General features: G+C 43.6%; 1 protein-coding gene across 16 annotated transcripts in view; it reads right to left on the bottom strand.

The window, feature by feature from the left end:
- KIF1B (kinesin family member 1B) overlaps positions 1-23,105 on the bottom strand; it is a 1,461,559-nt gene that overhangs the window by 626,841 nt on the left and 811,613 nt on the right. For 11 of the 16 annotated variants that reach the window (XM_085609808.1, XM_085609814.1, XM_085609810.1 and 8 more), the window contains 2 exons: positions 12,545-12,793; positions 4,386-4,504 (listed from right to left, as the gene is read on the bottom strand). In XM_085609808.1, coding sequence (XP_085465934.1) covers positions 4,386-4,504; positions 12,545-12,793 — 368 coding nt within the window. The remainder of the gene's footprint in view (positions 1-4,385; positions 4,505-12,544; positions 12,794-23,105) is intronic. The other 5 variants (XM_085609823.1, XM_085609824.1, XM_085609825.1 and 2 more) reach the window with 1 other exon arrangement.

Below are 23,105 nucleotides of genomic sequence, written 5' to 3'. Positions count from 1 at the left end.
TCAATGGTTGGAGTGGCAGACCCTGATGCAGAGGTCTGGCCCGGGACCAGGGTTCAATTCCCCGCCTCGGCGGGTCTTGGGCTCAAAAATTCCACAGACCTGATCATTCTCGCCTCGGTGCCTATTCCAATCATGGAGTCCCACTCTGCAACTCTGGGCAATAGCTTGCTTAATCTCCACAACGGCCTCCACAACGCTAAGGATGCCTGGCCTCCACCTTGGGGGTGCCCAGGAGTGGACGCCTCACAGGGAAAGCCAGGATGGGTTCCACAGCGGTATTCGTACAAGCGCCTTGAGACCCTTGCGGGTGAGTAGTGCGCTATACAAGTATCAATTTACATTTACATTTTTACCTCAGCCCACTAGAGACCCCCAGTTCTAACAATAATGAATTAGATTTACCTTATATTTATGATACAATCAAAATGGCCCCGCTTTTACTGTGGTTATCTATTTTGAAACGAGAAACTGTGCCATTAAATCAAATGATCATAAGAGATATTATGAAGTTCGATCATGCCCTTAAAATACCGTGGTTAGCCTATGTCAGAGAATCCTTAATCGCATTGGGCTTTGAGGTTCTGTATGTTACGCCAACACGGTGCGGAAGCTTTCCTAAAAGCAAGCTGAAAGATATCTTTTATGGCAAAAAGCATAAAGACTAGATGGGAAAGACAAAGGGAAAAGCACAGTCCAGTCATATCAGAATTTACCGGTATCTCTTTTTGGTAGAGAACTCCCAGCATAGTTTTATCCTGCCAAGGTTCCAACTTAATTAAATACCAATAATGCTGGGATACCCCTCAAATGTATTCTCATTGAGACATCTCTCCCTCTGTCCTTGTGATGGAAAGTCAAAACAATCCACCCTTCACATATTATTCTTCGGTTATTTTTATGCCATAGAAAAGAAGAATTATATTATTCTATTGGTGCAAAAATTGCATCGCACTAAGGAGGCTTTATTTGTGCTTCAACAACTTGAAACCCATTTTGTATGCTTTGCAACTGCCTCTTATTTATTAGCAGCTCTGAAAACTCAAGGGGTCAAAAATGCATTAACAATTTAAACAGGGGGGGGTAGCTAGATGAATTTAGTACAAAGATTAACCTAAAGAATGTATGTACAATATGTATAGCACTTATAAGATTCTTATCTGGTTTAAATAAGATCGCTAGTTGATAAATTTTATAACTAATTTTTGTTAAAATCTGTTTTATGATTAATTATTAGATGGAATTTTTTTATTCAAGGTGGCTGATATAAGGCGTTATAGGTATTTTGGTTCTAGTATAAATCCATGCTACTTGTTTGCAGAGAATCTTTAGATTTACTTAAATCAAATGATTCAGTTTTTAAACAACGTATTTTCACTTAGTTCAATCGTACCTGGTCTGCTAAGTAACATTTTTTTATATTTCTTAATGTTTTATATGTATGAAGTGAATTTCATTCTATGTACTTTTATGCATTTTATTCTAAATGCGAAATAAGGTCTATTGATTGAACATTTATTGAAGGAAACTATAGCTTGGACTGAGCCAAATAAAGCAAATAGGGTAGTATAGTATTTCCTTGACAGTTAACTTAAATAGGTCTGTTCTGACAAGTTAAGTAAGAAGTTCTCCACTTCACGGAATACCAGTCTAATGGAAGAATATTTTGCTTCCCTTAAAATTTCATGCAGGCAAGAAGCAACCCTAGATGACTGTACTTTTAGACCTCAGGAGCCATGATGCCAAATTCAACAATTTTAGGTCTGAATAGAGAGCTAGGCCTTGAAGTCTCAACAAAGATTGGGTTTGAGTGGAATCTTCTAGGGTGTGGTTTAATGGCATTTGGAGAAGGTCTGGATGCCTACACTGCCTTAACCATTCCGGGGCTATCAGTATCATCTTTCCAGGAAATGATCTCAATTCCAGGGTTATCACTGCAATTAGTGACAGTGAAAGGAAGACATACAGACAATCTTCTGAGCAAGTTATTAAAATGGCATTACCTTTTGACCATTGTACTGGTTGTCTGGATGCAAAGCTTTAGGATTTGTAGTTTTGTGATGTTGCAAAGAGGTCTATAGAAGTTGTACGTCAGTCTTCAAAGATTTAATCAAGAACTTCATCATCTAGCACACATTTGTGTATTTCTTTGTAGCGCCTGCTAAGAAAATCTGCTGGAGAGTTTATTGTCTTTGGGATGTGAATTGCTGTCAATCATAGATTTCTTACTAGAGCCCAGTGCCAGTTTGTTTGAGCTTCTACTAAGAGTGTTCTCGGTCTGGTGCCTACCTGCTTGTTCATACAGAAACGGTGGTCATGTTGTCCGTTTGAATTCTGACTGTGGTAAAATCTTCTGCTGAAGGAAAGAAAACTTTGTGAGCAAGTTGAATACGCTGAGTCCCAACCGGTCTATATGGTCTTTCCCGTCCATTAACAATGGATGCAGAGGTGACCCGGGGAGGTACCACAAAAGTGAAAGAGATGTCTGTGACAAATATTTGCTCAGCATTCTCTTTTTGACAAGGAACTCCCTGCATCAGATTGGCTCTGACACACCACCAACCCAAGGACTGTCTTCCTACCATTGATAGTATCCGGTGATTTTCCCAACTGTTATTTTTTCTGATGCCATTGAACCCCTAACACACTGTTGGGGTGGTCCTACCTGTAACCTTGCATTCTGGACAATGCAGATACAAGATGCTATAGTACCTAGGAGTGATGTTATTTCTCTTGCAGTTGGTTTGGGTACATTTTTCAGAGTGTTGCTCTTATTCAGAATGGACAATGCCATCGCCTCTGAAGGATGAGCTCTTCCTTTTACACATCTGAGTTTGCCCCCAGTATATCAGTCTTTGCTTTGAACTGGGACCATGTTTGACTTATGGTCATTTAGTTGGAGTCCTAGGTTGTTTAATAACTAGAATTTTAGTTTGAGGTCTTTATTTCACCTTTGTTGTCTGTTTTCCTTCAAAAGCCAGATGCTCAGATAGGGGTATATGTATATCCCTTACCTCCTTAAGTGAGCTGCTATTACTGTCATACATTTTGAAAATGTTTGTGGTGACAAATTCAGGTTAAAAGTGGGAGACGGTCTACTGTGTACTGGTAATGCTGGTGACTTAAACACTAACCTTAAGAACATCCTTGATATGGAAGTATGCGCCTTGAAGTTCTATGGAACACACTGCTCATTTAGTTTTAGATGGGAAATAATTTGATGTAATGACTATATGCAAAATATTTCTTGTTCATATATTTGTTTAGGACTCACAAGTCCAGAATTGGTCTGAAGTCTGTTTTCATAGTTTGCTTTTTCATTTTAAAATGTATCTTTAAATACATGCCCTGAACTTTTTGGCAGTGCAGAACCATTTCTATAGATGTTTTTACAAGCAGGGCACATGTTTTTTTACTTAGCTTTTTGAGTTAGTGTTTTGATGCTGGTTTTGGTGGCAGAGATGGTGTAACTGCCTCGTCGAAAAAAGAAAAAGTATTCATGATATACAATATTTAGCACCCACTTGTCCCTTGTGATGGTAGACCACTGTTCTGGACTAAAGTGGGAAACAGAGGTATATGGGTTAATGGCTGTCACTGCCTCCTCGAATGTCTTTCCCTTCTGAGCGCTAAAAACTTTGGAGTGGTCGTCTTCGATCTTGCTTGTTTTCTCTGATATTGGTATATCTGACCTTGTTGATAGTGCTGGTATGTTCGATAGGTCGAGTGAGGGGACAGAGCATTGCATTGCTAAAGTTTCTTTTCCCTGGTCTTGAACTGCTACTTGAAGAACGCTTTCTTCTTTTCCAGGCTAACTGCAGCCAGGGTTTCCGTCTCATTTTTCATCATCATCATCTCCCCATCTACGTGCTGACCGGACAAATATGTGCCTTTAAAAAAAAGATTGGTCCTCTACAGTTGCCCCTCTGGCTTCAAGATCTTAGTCGAAGCAAGGCTGATCTTCTAAAAGGCACACCATGGCTGTAAGCAGTGATGGCTTTGAGGACATTGAATGCCGGTGTCTCGACGACGATAGACAGTTCGCTTTTGAGATCACGACGGTGAAGGGCCATGCAGCTGGACTAAACACCTACACAAATGGTGCAAAATAATTTAAGCAATTATGACTGCCGCTTGTTAAAACTGCTATGCCAAATTACCTAAAAAATGCCAGTCTTATGAGCGTGAATTATTCCAAGTATGGATATACAAGGCAAAATGCTTGTGAAGTCAAGGGTGTAAATAAAATACTACAAATGCGCCCCTCCTATAACATTTATTAACCTGTACGGATCTTAGAAAAAGTCGAGAAGGGAGAAATAGAAAACAAGTAAAGTACAAAGGAGAGGAGACAAATGCCAAAAACAACAATAAAAACAACAATTTACCTGAGATGGCTTGCACCGCCACTCGCAGAAATCCCCGGACCTCACCCTTCTCACTGACAACTGCCACTCTATGAACTAGAGGCACTGGGAAGAGTAGGTTACTCAGGTATACAAATGCTCTATTACAGGAAGGAAGAGAGAGAAAATATTGGCAATGAAGAGACCAACTACTAGCATAAGACAAAACAGCAACTATATAAACTAAACATTGTAACTACTGCTATGACCAGACTTAAGTTAAATTCTAAGGTGTGGTTCATTTATTAGCCATATTTTAGACAAGTTGATGATTGTCACTCAATTGTTTTCAAATTTAGAGAAAAAAATAAATACAATTCCAGACTTAACTACTGAATGACAGGAGTATGAATCTTTATTAGATTTAAAAAAGGAAACCCCACCATTACAACTTCTAAGTAGGGCTAGATACGAACTTGCACACAGTTCACATGCTGATCATAACCGTTACTAGAATGTCATGCCACTGCTGGTAGTGACATGTTCTACTAATTTTAATTTTGTGGAAGAGGGTTTGATTTCAGTGAAGATCATCTCCATGGACAGTGAATGTTTGTGCTCATGTTCAACAGTAGTATGGTGAAGGGTCCCTCATACTTACACAGATTAGGTAACTGTGCTTAAAATCAACAAAACACCTAATGTATTCAAATTGCACATTTTTCTGCAAGTCAAAAAATTTACCCTATAGTGTTAAAGTAAGGATAGTTATTTTTACTTCTCTATAATAAATAGTTTTGTTTTTCCTTTAGCAGTGTCTTTACTCTTCTTGTATGTGTCGTCTTTCATGTACCATGTTTTCTGTGACACCTTCAGCCGGACACGCCTTTTTGACCAACATCACTTTGTATGCTCATATTTTTAAATTCGAAATACAAAATGTTGTTGATTAAAAAAACAAGATTAACACGCTGCTTAGCTCTTCAGATGGGACCCTTTAGCAGCTATGTACTATGTATGTCAGTTTGTCACAAAGTGTTGATAACAAATGTAATTTTTGAGATAGTGTGCTTTTCTTAGTTGGTTTAATTTTCATTCTCACTTACAACAAAATTCTGTCAGGCACTCACCTGCCATACAAATTCGAATAAAATATGTCTCCTAATCCATACAGATTACAAACAAACAAATATAAGGGCATTTTAATTACCCAATACTTCTTCATGCTAAACAGAAATTCACACATTACTGTATACCTCCCAACCACATATGGTCAACATAACCTCTCACACACTTTCCAACACACAGACCTTAACCTCATATTACACGGTCATACATTATAAGCACCTTAAAATTAGTCTTATAGTCAAACAGGGATTACACAATACACCTTAATTGCCAATCTCTTCCATTGTCATTAATAGAGCATAACACAATACCACAGGTGACTACTTTCACACAAAACGTTATTTGACTTTCACACCAGACCAAACCACCAACTCTTGTCCTCTAAAACTGCTGACCCATTACAAATCTTGGCACAAACCATCCAACTACACATACTATTATGTTATGAGGTTCCGCCCAGCCTTTGATAACACTACATCTTTCGTTTAAATCATTTACACACCACTGCTCATTGATGTTTATCATTTATCTGGGTCTGACAACAGAACAAATTGTTTCTCTTCATGTCTACTACACTTTCCATCCATCTAATGTTTTGAATCTCAATAGTAATCTAGTAACTCTTTTTGTATGGTGCCCCTTACCTTGACCTATGCACAAACAAAATGAAATGAAACCCTTCACAGAAGATGGCTCCTGAAACCTTGCTGAATGCAAAAAGTAGTTACCCAGTGTTATAAACCGACTATAGATCTTATTTAGAGATCTAGCAACTTACAACTGGGGGCAATGAGATGTTAGAACTGGCAATGTTCACATGACCTGGAAAACGGGATTCAGACACACTGAGCAGAAAACATGGGGCATTACAGAAGGTCACAAATGTGCAGTGCTGGTGTGGTCACACAATCAAAACATAAGTGGAGACATTACATTTTATTTCTAGATCATCTGTATTTATCTCCCATTAAACAAGATTAATCCTGTGCATAGAATGTGAACCTGAATGTTGTGTCAGAGGAAAAAAGGCAGGTCAAATACAAAATCATAAGACTTATTACTTAAATGTCAATAAACAATGCACAATAACAAAATGAAGACAAACGTAACAAAAGAATATAATAAAAGGGTATTCCTGTCTTTCAGTCTGCGACAGAGTGGGAAGTGTGGCCAGAAAACTTGAGATGGCCTAAGTGGTGTTGGTGTACTGCATCTTTAGAACATAAGTAATGGCAGAGTGACAACTCTACTCATGCTATGGCACTATTTTTATCCAACAAAGAACCCTGTGCCCTTGCTTGGTCTTTACCAAATGAACAATCTGCTCCTTCACTCTCCCTCATCCAAAACTACCTCTGCTTTCTTAACTCACCCTCAAACCTGAGCCAACCTTGACCTGTCATCGGTTTGCATGCTTGTGTCAACACCTACTCCCTAGGAGTCAGCCCTGCTACGAAAATTCCAAGACCTTTCTCAGTCAGCCTCATTATGAAAGCGTCAAACTTATACTGAAATACGGCATGGACTCCTTGCTGTACTTCATTGCAGGATTACTTATGATACTTCACTATCTTCCTCCAGATGAAAGTCATGTCCCTTTATACTGAGATCAGGAATCCTCATCCCGCTGCCAATCTAATAAAGATCCACTTCTCCTGCCAAAGCAACGTCTTCTAAATTAGGAACTGTGAAATTATCCACTGTAACTACCTATGCCTTTGCCCCTACTTCCAAAATACGTTTTCCTACTCTTTATTCCCAACTCAAACAACACTATCAGCTTCTTTAGTCTTCTACCGCCGAAACATTTCCTGTTCATTCAATGTTCTACACCTTCACTGTTTCTGATGCCAGAGAATACAGCTACAGAACCTGGAGTCAGGAGTATCCACAAATAAAGACAACCCCTGTATCCTAATTTTACAACCCAAAGAAAGACTTGCTGAAGAAATATCAGTCTGAATAGGACATAAAACACACAATAGGAATGCAGAAACAAAATCTGCCATTGTAGATCAGAAAAGAATGACTAACAAACATTCAACTAGGTATCACTGGTCAAAACGAACAGAAAAGCATGCTTTTTTGAGAATGTTGATCTCCTCATTTGTGTATCCCAGTCCATTTAGAACTCAATGGTCAGTGATGAAAACAGGCCATTTATAATCCTACAATAGTTCTAGTTGCATAGCAAACTCATTTACAAGCAGACATTTTGAATGTTTCAGGCACAAACACATAAGAACACGGGTAAAATACCAGAGAGATCATGAGGTTTCCACACTTATTTGTAAAAACTTCCCAAGTGCCCATTAAAAAAACACAAACCTGAGCAATTTCCCCTTTTCAATGTACACCTCTATTCTTAATTAATCCACTACATAGTATGACAAGGACACATCAGAAAAATAGATATGATGGTGGATATACATAGTAACTTTGGGGCTCGCACATCTGTCGCACATGCAAATCACTTATTCTGTTACAATATTATAGAAAAATATCCCTGGAAACTCATCTCAAATGAAGCATAATAACAATGCCCTAATTTCTATAACTTTCTGGTTTGTATTGTCATGAGGATCAGGAAGGAACACTTGTAACTACAATCTTGTAGCCAAAGAATTCCTAGACAGAGCACCATGAAAAGAAAAAGAAATCTGATCCCACCAAGTCAAAGGGCACTGCAGGGTTTCGCTACATATCACATCATTTGTTTGACCACAGGAATGCTCATGAACTTCTGATGTCAACAAGGGTAATTTGTATGTTTTCATGATAATATAAAACAATGAATGGACTACCTAAAGACTGATTAAATTGTGCAAGTCTGCAAATGTGTGTATATATATATGTGATCAAGGCTCGGAGGAGCCGAAACGTCATGGCGGCAGAAAGGCACAAAATAAAATAATCAGCACTCAACTATGGTCCGTGTCCGTTTGTGCTGTGACAGTGTGGAGTGACATTCGCAGCAAGCTCACAGATTTACTCATATATATATATATATATACACATACACACACACATATATATATACATATATACATACGCACTCGTCCCGCTGGTGTTGAGTGCTCTACATGGGGAACTATCCAGAGTTCTCTGCTTCTTTCTTTTATTCTTTTTTGCATTATATTATATTATATATATATATATATATATATATATATATATATATACATACATATACATATACATATACATATACACACAGCAGCTCAACAACATCAACCTCAGGAAAAGTTCTTCTCATTTTAAGACTGCAAGCATAAGTTTGTGATCTTCAGCAGGTATCGTAGATTCACAATTTAGTTGGTCATTATCAATTCGAGAGTCAGTGTCTTGGCACTGAGGAGCGGCCAACCAGCATTTTACTCTATACGTTTAATGAAGGTACCTTTTCAGAGTATATTAGCTAGACAGTTACACTTTAATGGACACCTATGAAAATAGGATATAGCTGAAAATGCCTGTATACAGTGGACTACAGTCTTTGTTTTTCTTTTTCAAAGGATTCACTTTCTGCAAAACAGTTTTCAATTTACTTCCTCAATCTCACCATTTCGAGAGTAAAACCATCAAAGCTATCAGGCTTTATGGTAGAATACAAAGGACATCAGGTTACACAATAGTCGTCACAATACGTGGATAAAAATAAACAGTATCATCTAAGTAGTAATTCTTCTAAAGGTGTGCCAATGATCGAAAAGTCTGACAGACTTTAATGTGTGAATAGCAGAAAATAAAACTGGTTGGTCGAGAATAACTTGGACAAGGTTAGTCTGAAAAAAGGATTGTTGAACTAACCCAGCTTATGGAACATTTAGGGTATATGACTGGGCCATGGCCTCATTCTGGACAATGATGTGGTAACTGCAGCAGTCAGTCTCCAGGATAACTTGTCAATACACGCATTCACAACTAAGTGGACCAATGAACATTTTGTTCTCTCAGAATTAAAGGTGAGATAGAAGCAGGCAATGACTCATTTCTGCTAACTGGTCTGTCATCATCCTACTGTTAGAAACCATCCATTTCCTGTACTATCCACATATTAAGTCTTTGTTGAATGTCCTAAGTTTCAATGGGTCTTTCGGTAAAATGCAGTCTACTCTCTATTCTAGTCGATCTTTGTAACACAAAGCGGGCTCTAGGTCTCTGGGGCTCAGAGGGTATGCGGCAAGTATCATGAATAGTTGCTCCAATGCCATAAGGTTTCCTGGCTTCCTGCTCCTTGGCTTCTCATATTCACACTTCAAATCAACAAATGGTGTAAAAGGATATCAGATCATTAATGCTGTAAATTCATTTTAGGATCCTTAAACAAACTTATTATTATTCAATTTTCTACTCTGCTCAGATCAGCCAATTCTCAACGACCTCTTTAGCACTCATTATTTTTGCTGTGAATCCTGGATTCTTTTAAAGCACTGATAACTGAACAAATGTTGCCAGATCAATAAAATTGTATTTATTAGTGGTCCATCTTATGGCAGCATCCAGACAATGTCTGACACTGGCAACAGATGGATCTGTTCGGTGTCTCCGCATTTTATTTAGATGAAAGTAGCATTCTAAATCACCATACATTCTATCATTTGCGTGCAAGCTGATGTGCTTCATTTTTATTTAAAATTAGAGACTTGTTCATGTCTGGTTATCAGGCTCGTCTAAAATCAAGGTATTTCTTTCATGAGGGCTGGGTTTCTCTGGTTCTCTGAACCTTGACTGATTGATTTGTTTCACTGATAAGCAATTTGCTTTCATTTATCTCCAGTAGGTGTAACTCATGTTATTTTTCTTGCTCTTCGGTAAGTGTTCAGTGCTTTTAATAGCTCTCTCTGCCAAAACATTCATGGCTGTGCAACTATTTTGTGTCTTTATTCACTTCTGAAGCAGGTGGACGAGATGTGCCAGTAACCCAAATTCCCCACTTAGCCCAAGCTGTAATCATGACATTGGAGCCTACCTCGCTCGCACTTACACTCACTTGCACAGTTCATCATAATGAAGTGAAGTCCAGCTTCAAATTGTTGACACAGTCGCCAAGTCCGAATTATGACAATAACAACTCTCCAATGATGTTTCCAAAAACGGACAACATAGACTCACTTAATGGCCTTTGTTCAAAGGATGCATCTGATAATTATCTGTATTGCATAAATCAAGTACGAGCATGGTTTCTTGCTAGTTAAGGGAGTTCATTCCATATACAACAAAACTCAACTTGCTAGAGAGCTACCTTTGTTCTCAGCCTTTTTCCAGTCCAAAAGAGCTTTCTTTCAATAGTGTAAAGAGAGCTACTTGTGGAACCAACATTCAATCCCAGGAAGAACTTAAGATCCACAATGGCCAATTTGCTTGCCCTTGAATTATGACTCTCTCAGGAATGGAACTGTCATCTTCGTTTCAATAATCTGACCAACTATAATGTGAAGCCATAAGGCACTGTATAAATATACATGCATATATATATAAATACATAGACAATATTCTTGCAGTGCAGAACCATGGGGGTTGGGAATGAGTGGAGGAGAGCTGCAGCACAGTCCTATGCACAAGCCTTGACATCAAGCTAAGCCTCATTTCAGTTGGCCTTTACATATACCACGACTATCAGTACTGGCTAAAAAGGAGCAGGAAAGTCTGCACCAGGTTTCCAGATAAGGTGTCAATGCCCATCCCTCCAGAGAAAACCTATTTCACTTCACCACTTTTCAAAGCAGACTGAAAGCAGGCCTATAAGGGGGTGGGAATAGCAGAAAGATTGGTGAGGTATAATGGCATACTTGCAACAAAAACAGAAATGAAATTTAGCAGACACAAAATAATTTATTTAACCAACATAAAAAAACACAAAAAGTAACTCAAGGTGACTGTGGCAGCTGTGTGTGACTGAAACACAGAATAAAATTAAGACTTGAACAGCAGGTCTTTAACCAGCTACCACCCACTGTGAAAATACTCCAAATGCCCATTAATTCACACTATTATTCAGGCCAAATGTTAAAATACCCTCCCGTGCCCAAAGCATGCCACAAGAGATGACTAAAGGGACAAGCTCTTCTGATATTGAGAATGACAGAATGAATTCTTAAAAAGATTGGTTGGGGTGTCTGGTAAAAGGAGAAAGAAGGCTCAGTCGTTGTCCGTTTTAGACACAGCACGCCCAATGGTGAGAAAACTCATGAATCGGGGAGAGGGTCAACAGTCGAGCAGCTTAGTTATAAACATTCTCCTCCTTGCTATTATAGTCAGTAGGTCTCATCTCGGAAATTTGCTGGGAGTCTACATGAGAAGTGAAGCAGAGACACACAGCACCCTTTATAATTCTCAGGAAAAGAATAAGGGTAGAATAGAAAGTGTCTAAAACATCTTAAGAATGCAGGAGGTGGAAGTGCAACATCATATGTTATTCAGTAGAGTGGAATACTAAGTATGAAGTGACAGCAAAGAAATGTGTCGAGAACCACGGTGGAGATAGTGGACAGGGCTTTGTGGCTCTTCGAAAGATGGTGCTGTATTGCAGGCTTGCTATTAGTTCCGTCAAGAACTAGTCACAATATGACAGACGGCACACAAAACAAGTGCCACCACTGCCATGGGAATTTAAACTCACTAAGAGAGCACCTACTTCGTAAATTAGGACCTCCAGAAAAGAGCCAGGAAGGATCATTTAAATGTGAGGAGGGGAAAACCCTGGGACAAGAACTATTGATGCAAAGAAAACTTGCTTCTTCCCTTTTTCAGACTCTTTACTCTATCTGTAGTATACACTAAGTATATATTAGGGTCCCCTGCCAGCCCCATGCTTCCAATTCAGCACTACTGGAATCAGAGACCTCGGAAACAATGCACACCAATCAAAGATTTGTTTTTATTTGGGTAAGCGACTTCCTTTATATGTCAATTATAAAAATCATTGGGAGAGATGAATGCTTCTATAAAAGGTTTGCAAATGTCCCCAAAATGTACTAGAGAGACCTTTAGTCGGCAAGGAAGAGATTATGTTTTTAGAAACCCAGGAAGAGCTGGTCCCCTTTGGCCATTCTCACAGTAACCTCACCAACCTTCCCACTAAAATGAACCAGGGAGAGCGGTCGTAAAACGGGTCCTGCCCATCACTGAAGAGGTCGGACCCCTCTTCTGTGCCAGCATCCGAGCCCGCGTCGTCCACAAAGGCCTCATCATCAAAGTCTTCCATCTCGTCCTGCTGCTCATCGGCGAGCTCAGTGATGTCCGAGTCGGCAGTAGAAAAGGTGGGGGACGGCGTGCGATCAGCAAGGCGTTCATTCACACAGCCGTGGAAAATAGGGGAGCTAGATATCATTCAATGGAAGATTCTGGTTAGCAGAAGGCAGGAAGAGGAGCAGGAAGAGACTCACTGACCGAGAAAGCAGACATACTTTCACAAAGGCACCTTTGAGAACTAAGGAGAAAAACAAAGCCAGGAAAGCAGAAGCAATGGAAGCCAGTGGGAAAGCTGACATCAAATGGGCAATTAAAGTAGAGTCTTTTAGGAGGGACGGCATAAAATGGCAAAGCAAGGGGATTTGCCAGGAGGACTGCCATTAAATAGACAGAAGGTGAATCCCGAAAAATCAAAATCAAATAAAGGTGAAAAAGAAGGACTGAGTGGTGGTAAGGGAAAAATAACTAAACAGACAGAAGGCAAGCAGAAGAGGTACAGCATCAAACAGCAATGGGAGTAAAGCTTTTGCAAGTTAGTGTAACACAACGGAGGGAGGGCACCCTCAGGAAGATTTCAAACAAACAAGAGTGGCAATAGAACCTTTGTTAGAAGTGTAATGAAATAGGGAATAGAGGCAGTCTCAGACAAGGGTGTTGGTCATCAAAAAGTAAGCCAGGTAAAGCTCCTAGGGCCGGTGAGAGAAGGCAGGGATAGAGAGGCCATGCAAAAGGGAAAGGAAAGATGGGAGGGGGAGGAAACAGCACTTCTGGGACAAGATTTGGTCTCTCAAAGGGTTTATTGTTCTGGTTTATTTACAAATATTTTCCATCTGACAGTAACAAAGCAAACACTTTATTTTATAAGGAAGTCACTGTTTACAACTCAACGCTGCAGCTACAGAGTGGGGATGTTTCCAGCTTATTGTACCAACAGGCAGCATCATTGTCATGAACTCATAAGAAAGCTAATACAGAAAACCCAAATTAGCCTAACTATGCTCACCGTCGTTAAACATACCTATTAGGTATGAAAGATCACCTCCATTCAACTCCTTCTAGACATGCCCATTACTACTGCTCCCTGAATGGAAACTAAAACTTAACCTACACTCCCAACCCCATGGTCTGTACTGGACATAAAGCCTCTATATTCACTTTTCAAGTCACCCCATTTTCAATCTTCCCTTATGCCCCTATAGATGTAGGGAACAGGGGTGGCATTAATTAACAAGTTACTTACCTTCGCTAGCGCTTTTCCTGGTAGAGACTATCTAATCATAGACTCCTCACCTTAGAATATTCATCAGGTGTCAGACTGGATTGGAAAATCTTGAGCAGTGCCTCTGCACACCGGTAGAATGCATTGATTCGCTCCGCATCAGCCATGTCAGAAGTGATGTCACAGTGCCCATTTAAGGGCCACTGCAGTGTACTGACATCAGCTTCTTTCATTACTATTTCCACACCAAAAGAGTCAAGGCACATAAAAACCAATGTTCTGACCAGTCTGCAGTATCTAATGGGGTCTACAGGGTGAAGAGCCCAGTTCGCAGAATGGCGAGGATGGGAGGGTTGGTGAGGAATCTGCAGTTAGAGTTTCAACCAGAAAAAGCGCTATTGAAGGTAAGTAACTTGTTCTTCTGATAGAGACTTTTAACCTCTGATTTCTCACTTAAGAACAGATACCCAAGCAATACCTCCCCGTAGTTGGGCCTGCAAACTGACAAACCAGAAAATCCTGGAAGACCAAATGAGCAAAGCGCCTCTCAACAGACCTGCCGAACAAGTTACTTACCTTCGGTAATGCTTTTTCTGGTGGATACAGTATCTGCCTGTGGATTCCTCACCTTGTGAATATCCCCTGCGCCAGCAATATTCGGAAACTTTTGTAGCAGTCCACGCCGATGAGGTCGAAGACGACGTCACAGATACAGGGCTCCGCTCGCGACTCCGCTGACGTCACCGGCTCCATAAGAAGACCTCGTCGGCATGAGGACGTGAGTTCCGCCCTTTTTTCCGTGCCTTCGCGGAACACGGACGGACTGACAGCAATATATACACAGTATACACAGTACATAATATATAAAGCAACACACACAGTGCGGAGAATAAGTAGGAAGGCAAAAGAAATAACACAATGCCTTTGACAGTAACAAAACACATTTTGAAACACCATTAATAGAATTGCAGGTATAGAAGGATGGACAACGGGCAGGCGGGTGGGTCAGTGAGGAATCCACAGGCAGATACTGTATCCACCAGAAAAAGCGTTACCGAAGGTAAGTAACTTGTTCTTCTGATGGATAAATCTGCCAGTGGATTCCTCACCTTGTGAATAGATTCCCACAGCAGTCCCCACTCCCGGAGGAGGGTGTCCACCCCTCTATACCAGAAAGTCCTGAAGGACGGATCAAGCAAAGTGTCCGTCCCTCCTCACCTCGGTGTCCAAGCAATAATGTTTTGCGAAGGTGTGGAGGGAGGCCCAAGTTGCCGCCCTACAAATGTCCTCCACAGGAACGCCCCTAGACAAAGCAGAAGTGGAAGACTTTGCTCTAGTGGAATGAGCCCTTAAACCCTCTGGAGGTTCCTTACCAGCCAGGGAGTAGCATATCTTTATGCACAAGACAATCCATCTGGAAAGTGCACGCTTGTGCACCGCTCGACCTTTCCTGCAGCCAACAAAGCCCTCTGAAGTCTTTAGTCCTGTCCAGGTAGAAGCTCACCGCCCTCTTCGGGTCCAAGCGGTGAAGTCTCTCCTCCTCCTTGGAAGGGTGAGGGGGAGGATAGAAGGTAGGAAGGGTAGTGGACTGCCCCAGATGGAAGGGAGTTACCACCTTAGGCAGAAATGCAGCCCTGGTCCTGAGTACCATTCTTTCAGCATGAATGGTCAAGAACGGGGGTTTTGAACTTAGAGCTTGAAGCTCACTTACCCTCCTTGCCAAGGTGATTGCAATGAGACAACAGTCTCAAGGGACACTTGTGTAAGGGCTCGAAGGGAGAACCCATAAGAAAAGTCAAGACAAGGTTTAAGTCCCATTGAGGCACAATAAAGGGAGTTGGAGGAAACCGGCTTGTGAGGCCCTTAAGAAAACGAAGAACAATAGGTGATTTGAAAAATGACGGCTGATCCGGCAAGCAAAGGAAAGCTGACAAAGCCGATAAGTATCCTTTTACAGTAGCCACAGCAAAGCCTTGCTGAGCAAGAGAAAGGGCAAACTGCAGAATGTCAGATAAACGAGCCTTCAAAGGATCAATTGACTTCTCTCCACACCAGAGAACAAATTTAGACCACCTATAGGAATAGATAGATTTGGTGGAATGACATCTGGCAGACAAAATTACATCTACCACATCAGATGAGAGAGAAAAAGAGTTCAGGTTGCCCGTTCAATCTCCAGGCATGAAGGTGTAAGCTCTGGAGGTGGGGGTGTAGAACCTGCCCCTCCGATTGCGAGAGGAGGTCTGCCCTGAGAGGGAGATGGAGCAGAGGGCACGAGGAGAGGTGGAGAAGTTCTGAATACCACACCCTTCTTGGCCAATCCGGGGCGATCAATATGACTTGGGACCGGTCTTGGGGAATCTTCCTCCGAACCCGAGGAATCAAGGGTATGGGAGGAAACGCGTAAAGGAGTCTTGAGCCCCAACTCAACTGAAACGCATCCCCCAACGCTCCCTGCATCAGATACTGGAGACTGCAGAATGACGGGCAGTGAGCATTCTCGTGAGTGGCGAACAGGTCCACCCGAGGAGTCCCCCACATCCGAAACGAACCACCTCCAGATGGAGCCTCCACTCATGGTCGGCGGAGAACTGCCGACTGAGACGGTCTGCACGCACGTTCAGCACCCCGGCCAGATGATTTGCCATCAGACAAATCTGATGGTCCTGAGCCCAGAACCATAGACGCAGGGCCTCTCTGCAGAGACAAAGAGACCCCACTCCTCCCTGCTTGTTGACATACCACATCACGGTAGTATTGTCCGTCAGGACTTGAACAGACTGACCGCAAAGGGAAGGGAGGAAAGCCTGGAGTGCTAAACGAATCGCCCGCAATTCCAGAAGGTTGATGTGAAGCAACCTTTCCTCTGGAGACCAAAGAGCCTTGATCTCCAGATCCCCCAGATGCGCACCCCACCCTAAAGTGGATGCATCCGTTATCACTGTGGCCACCGATGGAGGTAGATGGAAGGGCTTTCCTTGGGACAGATTGCCCTCCACGCTCCACCAAGACAGATCCGCTGCAGCTTCTCTGGAGATCCTCACAGACTCATTGAGATCTCCTTTGTGCTGATACTACTGCCTGCGGAGGCACCACTGGAGCGCCCTCATGTGCCAGCGTGCATGGCTGACCAACAGAATGCAGGAAGCAAACAGACCGAGCAGGCGAAGGACCTTCAGGACTGGAACGACCGCTCCATTGCAAAATAAAGGAATAATTTCCCGTATGTCGAGAATCCTTTGAGGAGGAGGGAATGCTCGACACACAGTAGTGTCAAGTACTGCACCTATGAACAGGTTGCGCCAGGTGAGATTTGGGCACGTTTATCGAAAAACCCAATTTGAACAACAGCTGAGTTGTATCCTGCAGATGATGTAGCACCTTCTCTGGCGACTCCGCTTTGATCAGCCAGTCGTCCAGATAGGGGAAAACGGAAATCCCCGACCTTCTGAGATGGGCTGCCACCACTGCCATCACCTTCGTGAAGACTCGGGGTGCAGTAGTAAGACCAAACGGAAGGACCGCAAACTGATAATGTTGCGACCCTACCGTAAACCGAAGATACTTCCTGTGCGACTTCAGGATGGGGATGTGGAAATACGCATCCTGCAAGTCGATCGACACCATCCAGTTCTCCCGATTCAGCGCTTGAAGAACCTGCGCAAGGGTGAGCATCTTGAACTTCTCTTAGTTCAGATAAAGATTCAAGATCCTGAGGTCCAATATCGGTCGCAATCTGTCGTCCTTTTTCGGAATCAGGAAATACCGGGAGTAGCATCCCTGACCACTCTCCTGCTCTGGAACCACCTCTATCGCACCTTTCTGTAGTAACTTCAGGACTTCCTCCTGTAGGAGAAGACGATGGTTCTCTGAGCAAGCCCCTTGACAAGGAGGTTAATTTGGAGGGAATTCCCGAAAGGGAAGGGCGTACCCATTTTCTACAAGATCTAGAACCCAAAGATCTGTAGTTACAGATTCCCAATCTTGTAGAAAATGGGTAAGCCGGCCCCCCACAGGACGAACATGATCCAGAATGGCGGATCTAGGGCTGCTTTGCGGTGGAAGGAGGGGCTGAAGAGGAAGAGGAAGAGGAGGAGAGCTGACGGCCACATGAGCGACCCCTGATTCTACCGCCTAGCTGCTGCTGCTGCTGTTGGGTCTGCCTGTAGGAACGAAAGGTTGCCCTTCCGAAACCTCTGTACATTTTAAATTACTCCCTTGACTGGGATTGAAGGCCCAGAGACTTAGCCATAGCCTTGCTCTCCTAAAACGTTCAAGAGCAGCATCTGCCTTTTTGCCAAATAAACCAGATCCATCAAATTGCAAGTCCAACAGAGTAGACTGTACATCCGGGGAAAACTCCCAAGACTTCAGCCACGCACCCCTCCTGGTGGCAACAGAAGACCCCATGACCCTTGCCACTGAATCCGCCGTGTCCAGCCCACTTTGGATCACCTGGCGTGCCGCTGCCTGGGCATCCGTCAAGATCTCATTAAAACCAACCCTATCCTCCTCAGATAGTTTTGGTGCCAGTTTCTTAGCAGAGTCCATGAGCGCATGAACATAGCGTCCCAAAAGGCAAGTGGCATTTGTTGATTTTAGTGCCATGCTGGCCGATGAAAAGACCTTTTTGGCCGACTGGTCCCGTTTTTTAGCCTCTCTGTCCCCCGGAACCTGAGGAAAAGCACCCCTGGATTTTCCTGAACAAGCCGCCTGAATCACCAGGCTCTCAGGCGATGGATGTGATGTCAAGAACTCAGGGTCCCCTGGAGCTGCCCTATACCTCCTAGCAACCGTCTTAGAGACTGCGGGACCCTCCAACACAGGGTCAATAATGGCCTCATTAAAAGGCAACAACGGCTCCGAAACTGAAGTAATAGAATGCAACACTTCAGTCAAAATGTTTGATTTGAACTCAGTAGTTGGCAACTGAAGATCCAGCAGATCTGCAGCCTTCCTGATGACTGCATGATATGGAGCCACATCCTTCGAGGGTTCATCGGAAGGTGGAGTAATTTCCCACTCAGGAGACAAATCCAGTCCACTAGCCTCTTTAAGCTCCTCAAACACCTCCTCAGACTCCACCAGCTCTCCTTCTTCTGCTTCTTCCAGAAGGTACCTTCGCTCATCAACCACTCTGAGCCTCCCTTCTGGACCGAATCCGTACAAGCGGCGTCGGCGGCGGCATGTTCGAATCCGACGGCGCTGGCGTCGAACGTGGATCCGCAGGAGCAGCCGGCATCTAACGAGATCGAGCCGGCGCCGGTGAAGAAGGAAGCTGCGTCGACATCCTCGGCGCCGGTTGATGCCAAGACGGCGTCGCCGGAAAAAATGGCATGAAAGGGGCCTGCAGATAGATTTGCGGCACCCCCAAATTGAATGCCATTGGACCCATCATACCCGCAGGTGCACCAGCGGTGTACATGGCTCTCGAAAACACCCCGTACATAGCATACAAATAATGCGAGGGGTCCTGACCTGGTCCAGGGAACACAGGGTACTGGTTGAGCATCAACGGACTCGGGCCAACCGGCGCCGACGGTGGAATAAGCGGCGTCGCAGGCTTACCCGGTACTTGAAGTTCCTCAACCGGGGCCGGAGACGGAGCCAGAGATGGAGCCGGAGATGGAACCGGCATCAGAGATGGAACCGGAGCCGGAGAAGTAGCCGGAGCCGGTGAAGCCACTGGAGAAGAAGGACCAGGAGGCAAATCTGGAACGGGTGAAGGAGACACAGAGTCCTTTCGGCGTCGACTTGGTGACTTCGTCAGATGATAAGCACCACACACAGTCGTCATGTGGATCCGTGATCGACATGTGTTTGCCACATTCAGGACTGGGCTTGAAGCCCGACTTCTTTGTCGACATCTTTCTCGAAAGAGAAACCCAGAAAAACACAAAGTAACAGTAAAGCTACCAACAGCGATTCCCGTAATCCGTTGGCGTCGACGGCGTGGAAAAAAGGGAACTGACGTCATCACGCCGACGAGGTCTTCTTATGGAGCCGGTGACGTCAGCGGAGTCGTGAGCGGAGCCGTGTCTCTGTGACGTCGTCTTCGACCTCATCAGCGTGGACTGCTACAAAAGTTTCCGAATGTTGCTGGCGCAGGGGATATTCACAAGGTGAAGAATCCACTGGCAGATGTATCCATCAGAATTTCCGAGCAGTAGTGCTTTGTGAACGTGTGAGTGACACCCACATAGTGGCTTGGGAGATGTCCAGGAGAGGTACCCCGATCAATGTAGAACGAAAGAGCTCTCTTCAAGTCCAGAAGATGGAGTCTCCCCCCCTCTGGAAGAACATGGAAGGGCAAAAAAGGTAGGCACGGTGATAGTATGGCCGACATGAAAGAGTGAGACAACTTTCAGCAGGAAGGAGGCACGCATCCCAAGGGCCAGTTTGTCAGGGAAAAAGCTGGTGTAAGGAGGTTGGACTGACAGAGCTTGAAGCTTGAAGACCCTCCTGGCCAAGGTCATTGCCACCAAGAAGACAGTTTTGAGAGTCACAAGCTGCGCAGGACAGTGGTCTAGTGGCTCAATGGCAGAATACATCAGAAACGTGAGGACAAGATCGAGATCCCATAGTGGCATCACAAAGTGGGCAGGAGGAAACAAACATTGTAAACCTTTCAGGAAAAGAGTCACAAAAGGTGACTTGACCAGGGAAGGTTGGTTCAGCATCTGCAAGAAAAACCTTAGCAGTATCCCATAGAAGGCCTTGTCAGACTATCGGATGAAAATAAACAGCAACACCTCAGACTGTGGTCCAGAAAGAGAGTCCACATGATGTGAGGAATACCAGGCCACAAACCTATCCCAACAGCTGGACAAAGATCAAAGAACTTTCAACTGCTGCGGCTTAATCTTCACTCATTAAAACTGAGCGTGCACAAGTTTGGGTGCACAACCCTGCCCTCCTTCTAGGACAGGATATCCTCCCAAATGAGCTGCCTGATCAGAGGACCAATGCTCATGCTCAGAAGTTCAGGATACCACACTGTCCGTGCCCAATCTGGTGTCTCTAGGTTGACTTGGGTCTGATCGGTCCTGATCTTTATGAGAACTTGGGGCAGAAGCGTTATCAACGGTAAAATATACAGGCGTTCTAAGTTCCAATCTAAACTGAATGAATGTTTGAGCGAGAGCCACTTTGGAAACTCCAATGAGCAGAAGTGCTGAAACTGCACGTTTTCATGATCTGTACTGCTGCTGGCACCCCACTCCCCACTGGTCATGCTATGTACGTATGCCAGTAAGCGAGTGGGTCACAGCCCTCTAACAGAGTAATTAGAGCAGCACGTCAACAACAGGATGCCAACAGCCCATGGTATGTTTCATTATGTTGTGCTATTTTACATGGCACATGTCATCTCTTTCAGATGACCACCCCAACCCAGGAGAGATGCATTGGCCATCACTATCAAATAGGGGGGGGCGGTTAAGAGAGAATGGTCTCCCGCTGACCCAATCGGTGCTCGTCATAGGTAGGTAGGTAGAGGGTGGTGGCTCTGACAGAGTAGGCACGGAACTGCACTGTATCCAGAATGGCTCAGATAAAAGGGAGTGTTTTGGACGGGGTCAGATGTGACTTCGACGCGTTGATAGTAAACCCCAGAGAGGGCAAAAGGTTTGCCATAGTCTGGAGGTGGGTGACGATGGCCTGAGGGTGTGCCCGCCTTCAGCAGCCAGTCGTCAAGGTAGGAGAAGACTGGAACCCACAACCTCGGAAGATGAGCTGCAACCACCACCACCACTTTCATGAACACCCAAGGGGTGCTGGTGAGACCACAGGGTAGCATAGAAAACTGAAAATGCTTGAGGTCCAACGTGAAAAACCGGTAACGTCTGGGCTCGCAAGACAGGGATGCGACATGTAAGAGCTCCCTCGAAAAACCTAGAAAACTGCGCTTCTGGAAACTGGTTACCCCAACCTCCGTTAATGAGATCTTTAAAGCCCACTCTCTTGAATCCCACACAGATGTTAATTCGGCTTTATCTGCTTACCACAACTCCCTTACAGCCACCTTTAACCAAATAGCTTTTTTCTAAAAACCTATTCACACCTCCTCCAGAAACCGAGCTCCCTGGTACTCCAACACCCTGAGTCAAGAATAGTTGTTCTTGAAACGGCTGGAATGCAGATGCTGTCTTACTAAATATTTAGAGGATAAGGCAGAATATCGGACTAGGTTAGGTATATATCATAATATGATTGAGGCAGTACGGAAAGCACATCTTACCTCCACGTTAGCCAACACGGGCAACTCTACTAAAGAGTTATATAAAGCACTTAATAGCTTTACAAAACCTTGTTCTTGTGCCTCCACTATTGTGGTTTCCCAAAACCTCTGAAGATTTAGCCACATTTTTTGAAGCAAAGGTTAACACAATTTATAAGAACTTCTTAGCAAGTCCTGAACAATCCGCAAGAAAACTTGAATTAAGTCACCCCCACCCTGATACCAGGGCTAGCCTCTGCACTTTCAAATACTGCTCTGTAACTCAAGTGCAGGGCATGCTCACTCTAGCTAAATCTGTCTCCCCTCAGGACTTATGTCCATTTAGGACAACAGTCAACATAGCACACTATCTAGCACCTGCAGTCAGGGATATGTTTAATCTCTCTCTGGCTACAGTCAAATTACCTAAGGAATGGAAGTGCACCCAATTATCTCTGCTTCTTAAAAAAACATCAACTAACCCCGATGTCCTTCGCAACTACAGACTGATTTTGCTGTTAGCTCTAGTTGCAAAAGCTCTTGAAAGATATGTTAATAAACAGCTTGTCTTTTGAGGGGCACAAGATCCTAGACCCTTCACAATTTGGTTTCAGAGAGCTACACAGCACTAATACTGCTCTCTTGGCTGTGACCGATAACATCAGGCTCTCTCTGGATGCAGGAACACCAGTCATATTAGTATTACTGGATCTATCAGCAACCTTCGACACGGTCTCCCACCTCATTTTAATTCGCAGGCTGCATGATGCATTTCTGTATGGCAGGGCTCTACATGGGCCAAGGGAATTCCATGAAAACCGCACTCAACACATCTGTCTTGGCCCTTACAAGTCAAGACTGATGCAATTAAACAAGGGAGTCCCCCAGGGATCATGCTTGAGTCCAACTCTGTTCAACATCTATGTAGTGCCTGTAGCCCAAATTGTTCAAGCCTACAGGTTGGAGATCGTGTCGTATGCAGATAACACTAAACTTCTCATCT

This window comes from Triturus cristatus, chromosome 1_2 (genome assembly GCF_964204655.1).
Source record: "Triturus cristatus chromosome 1_2, aTriCri1.1, whole genome shotgun sequence".
NCBI lineage: Eukaryota > Metazoa > Chordata > Amphibia > Caudata > Salamandridae > Triturus > Triturus cristatus.
The sequence above is the reverse complement of the archived record's forward strand: the minus strand, read 5'-3'. Positions and strand labels throughout refer to the sequence as shown.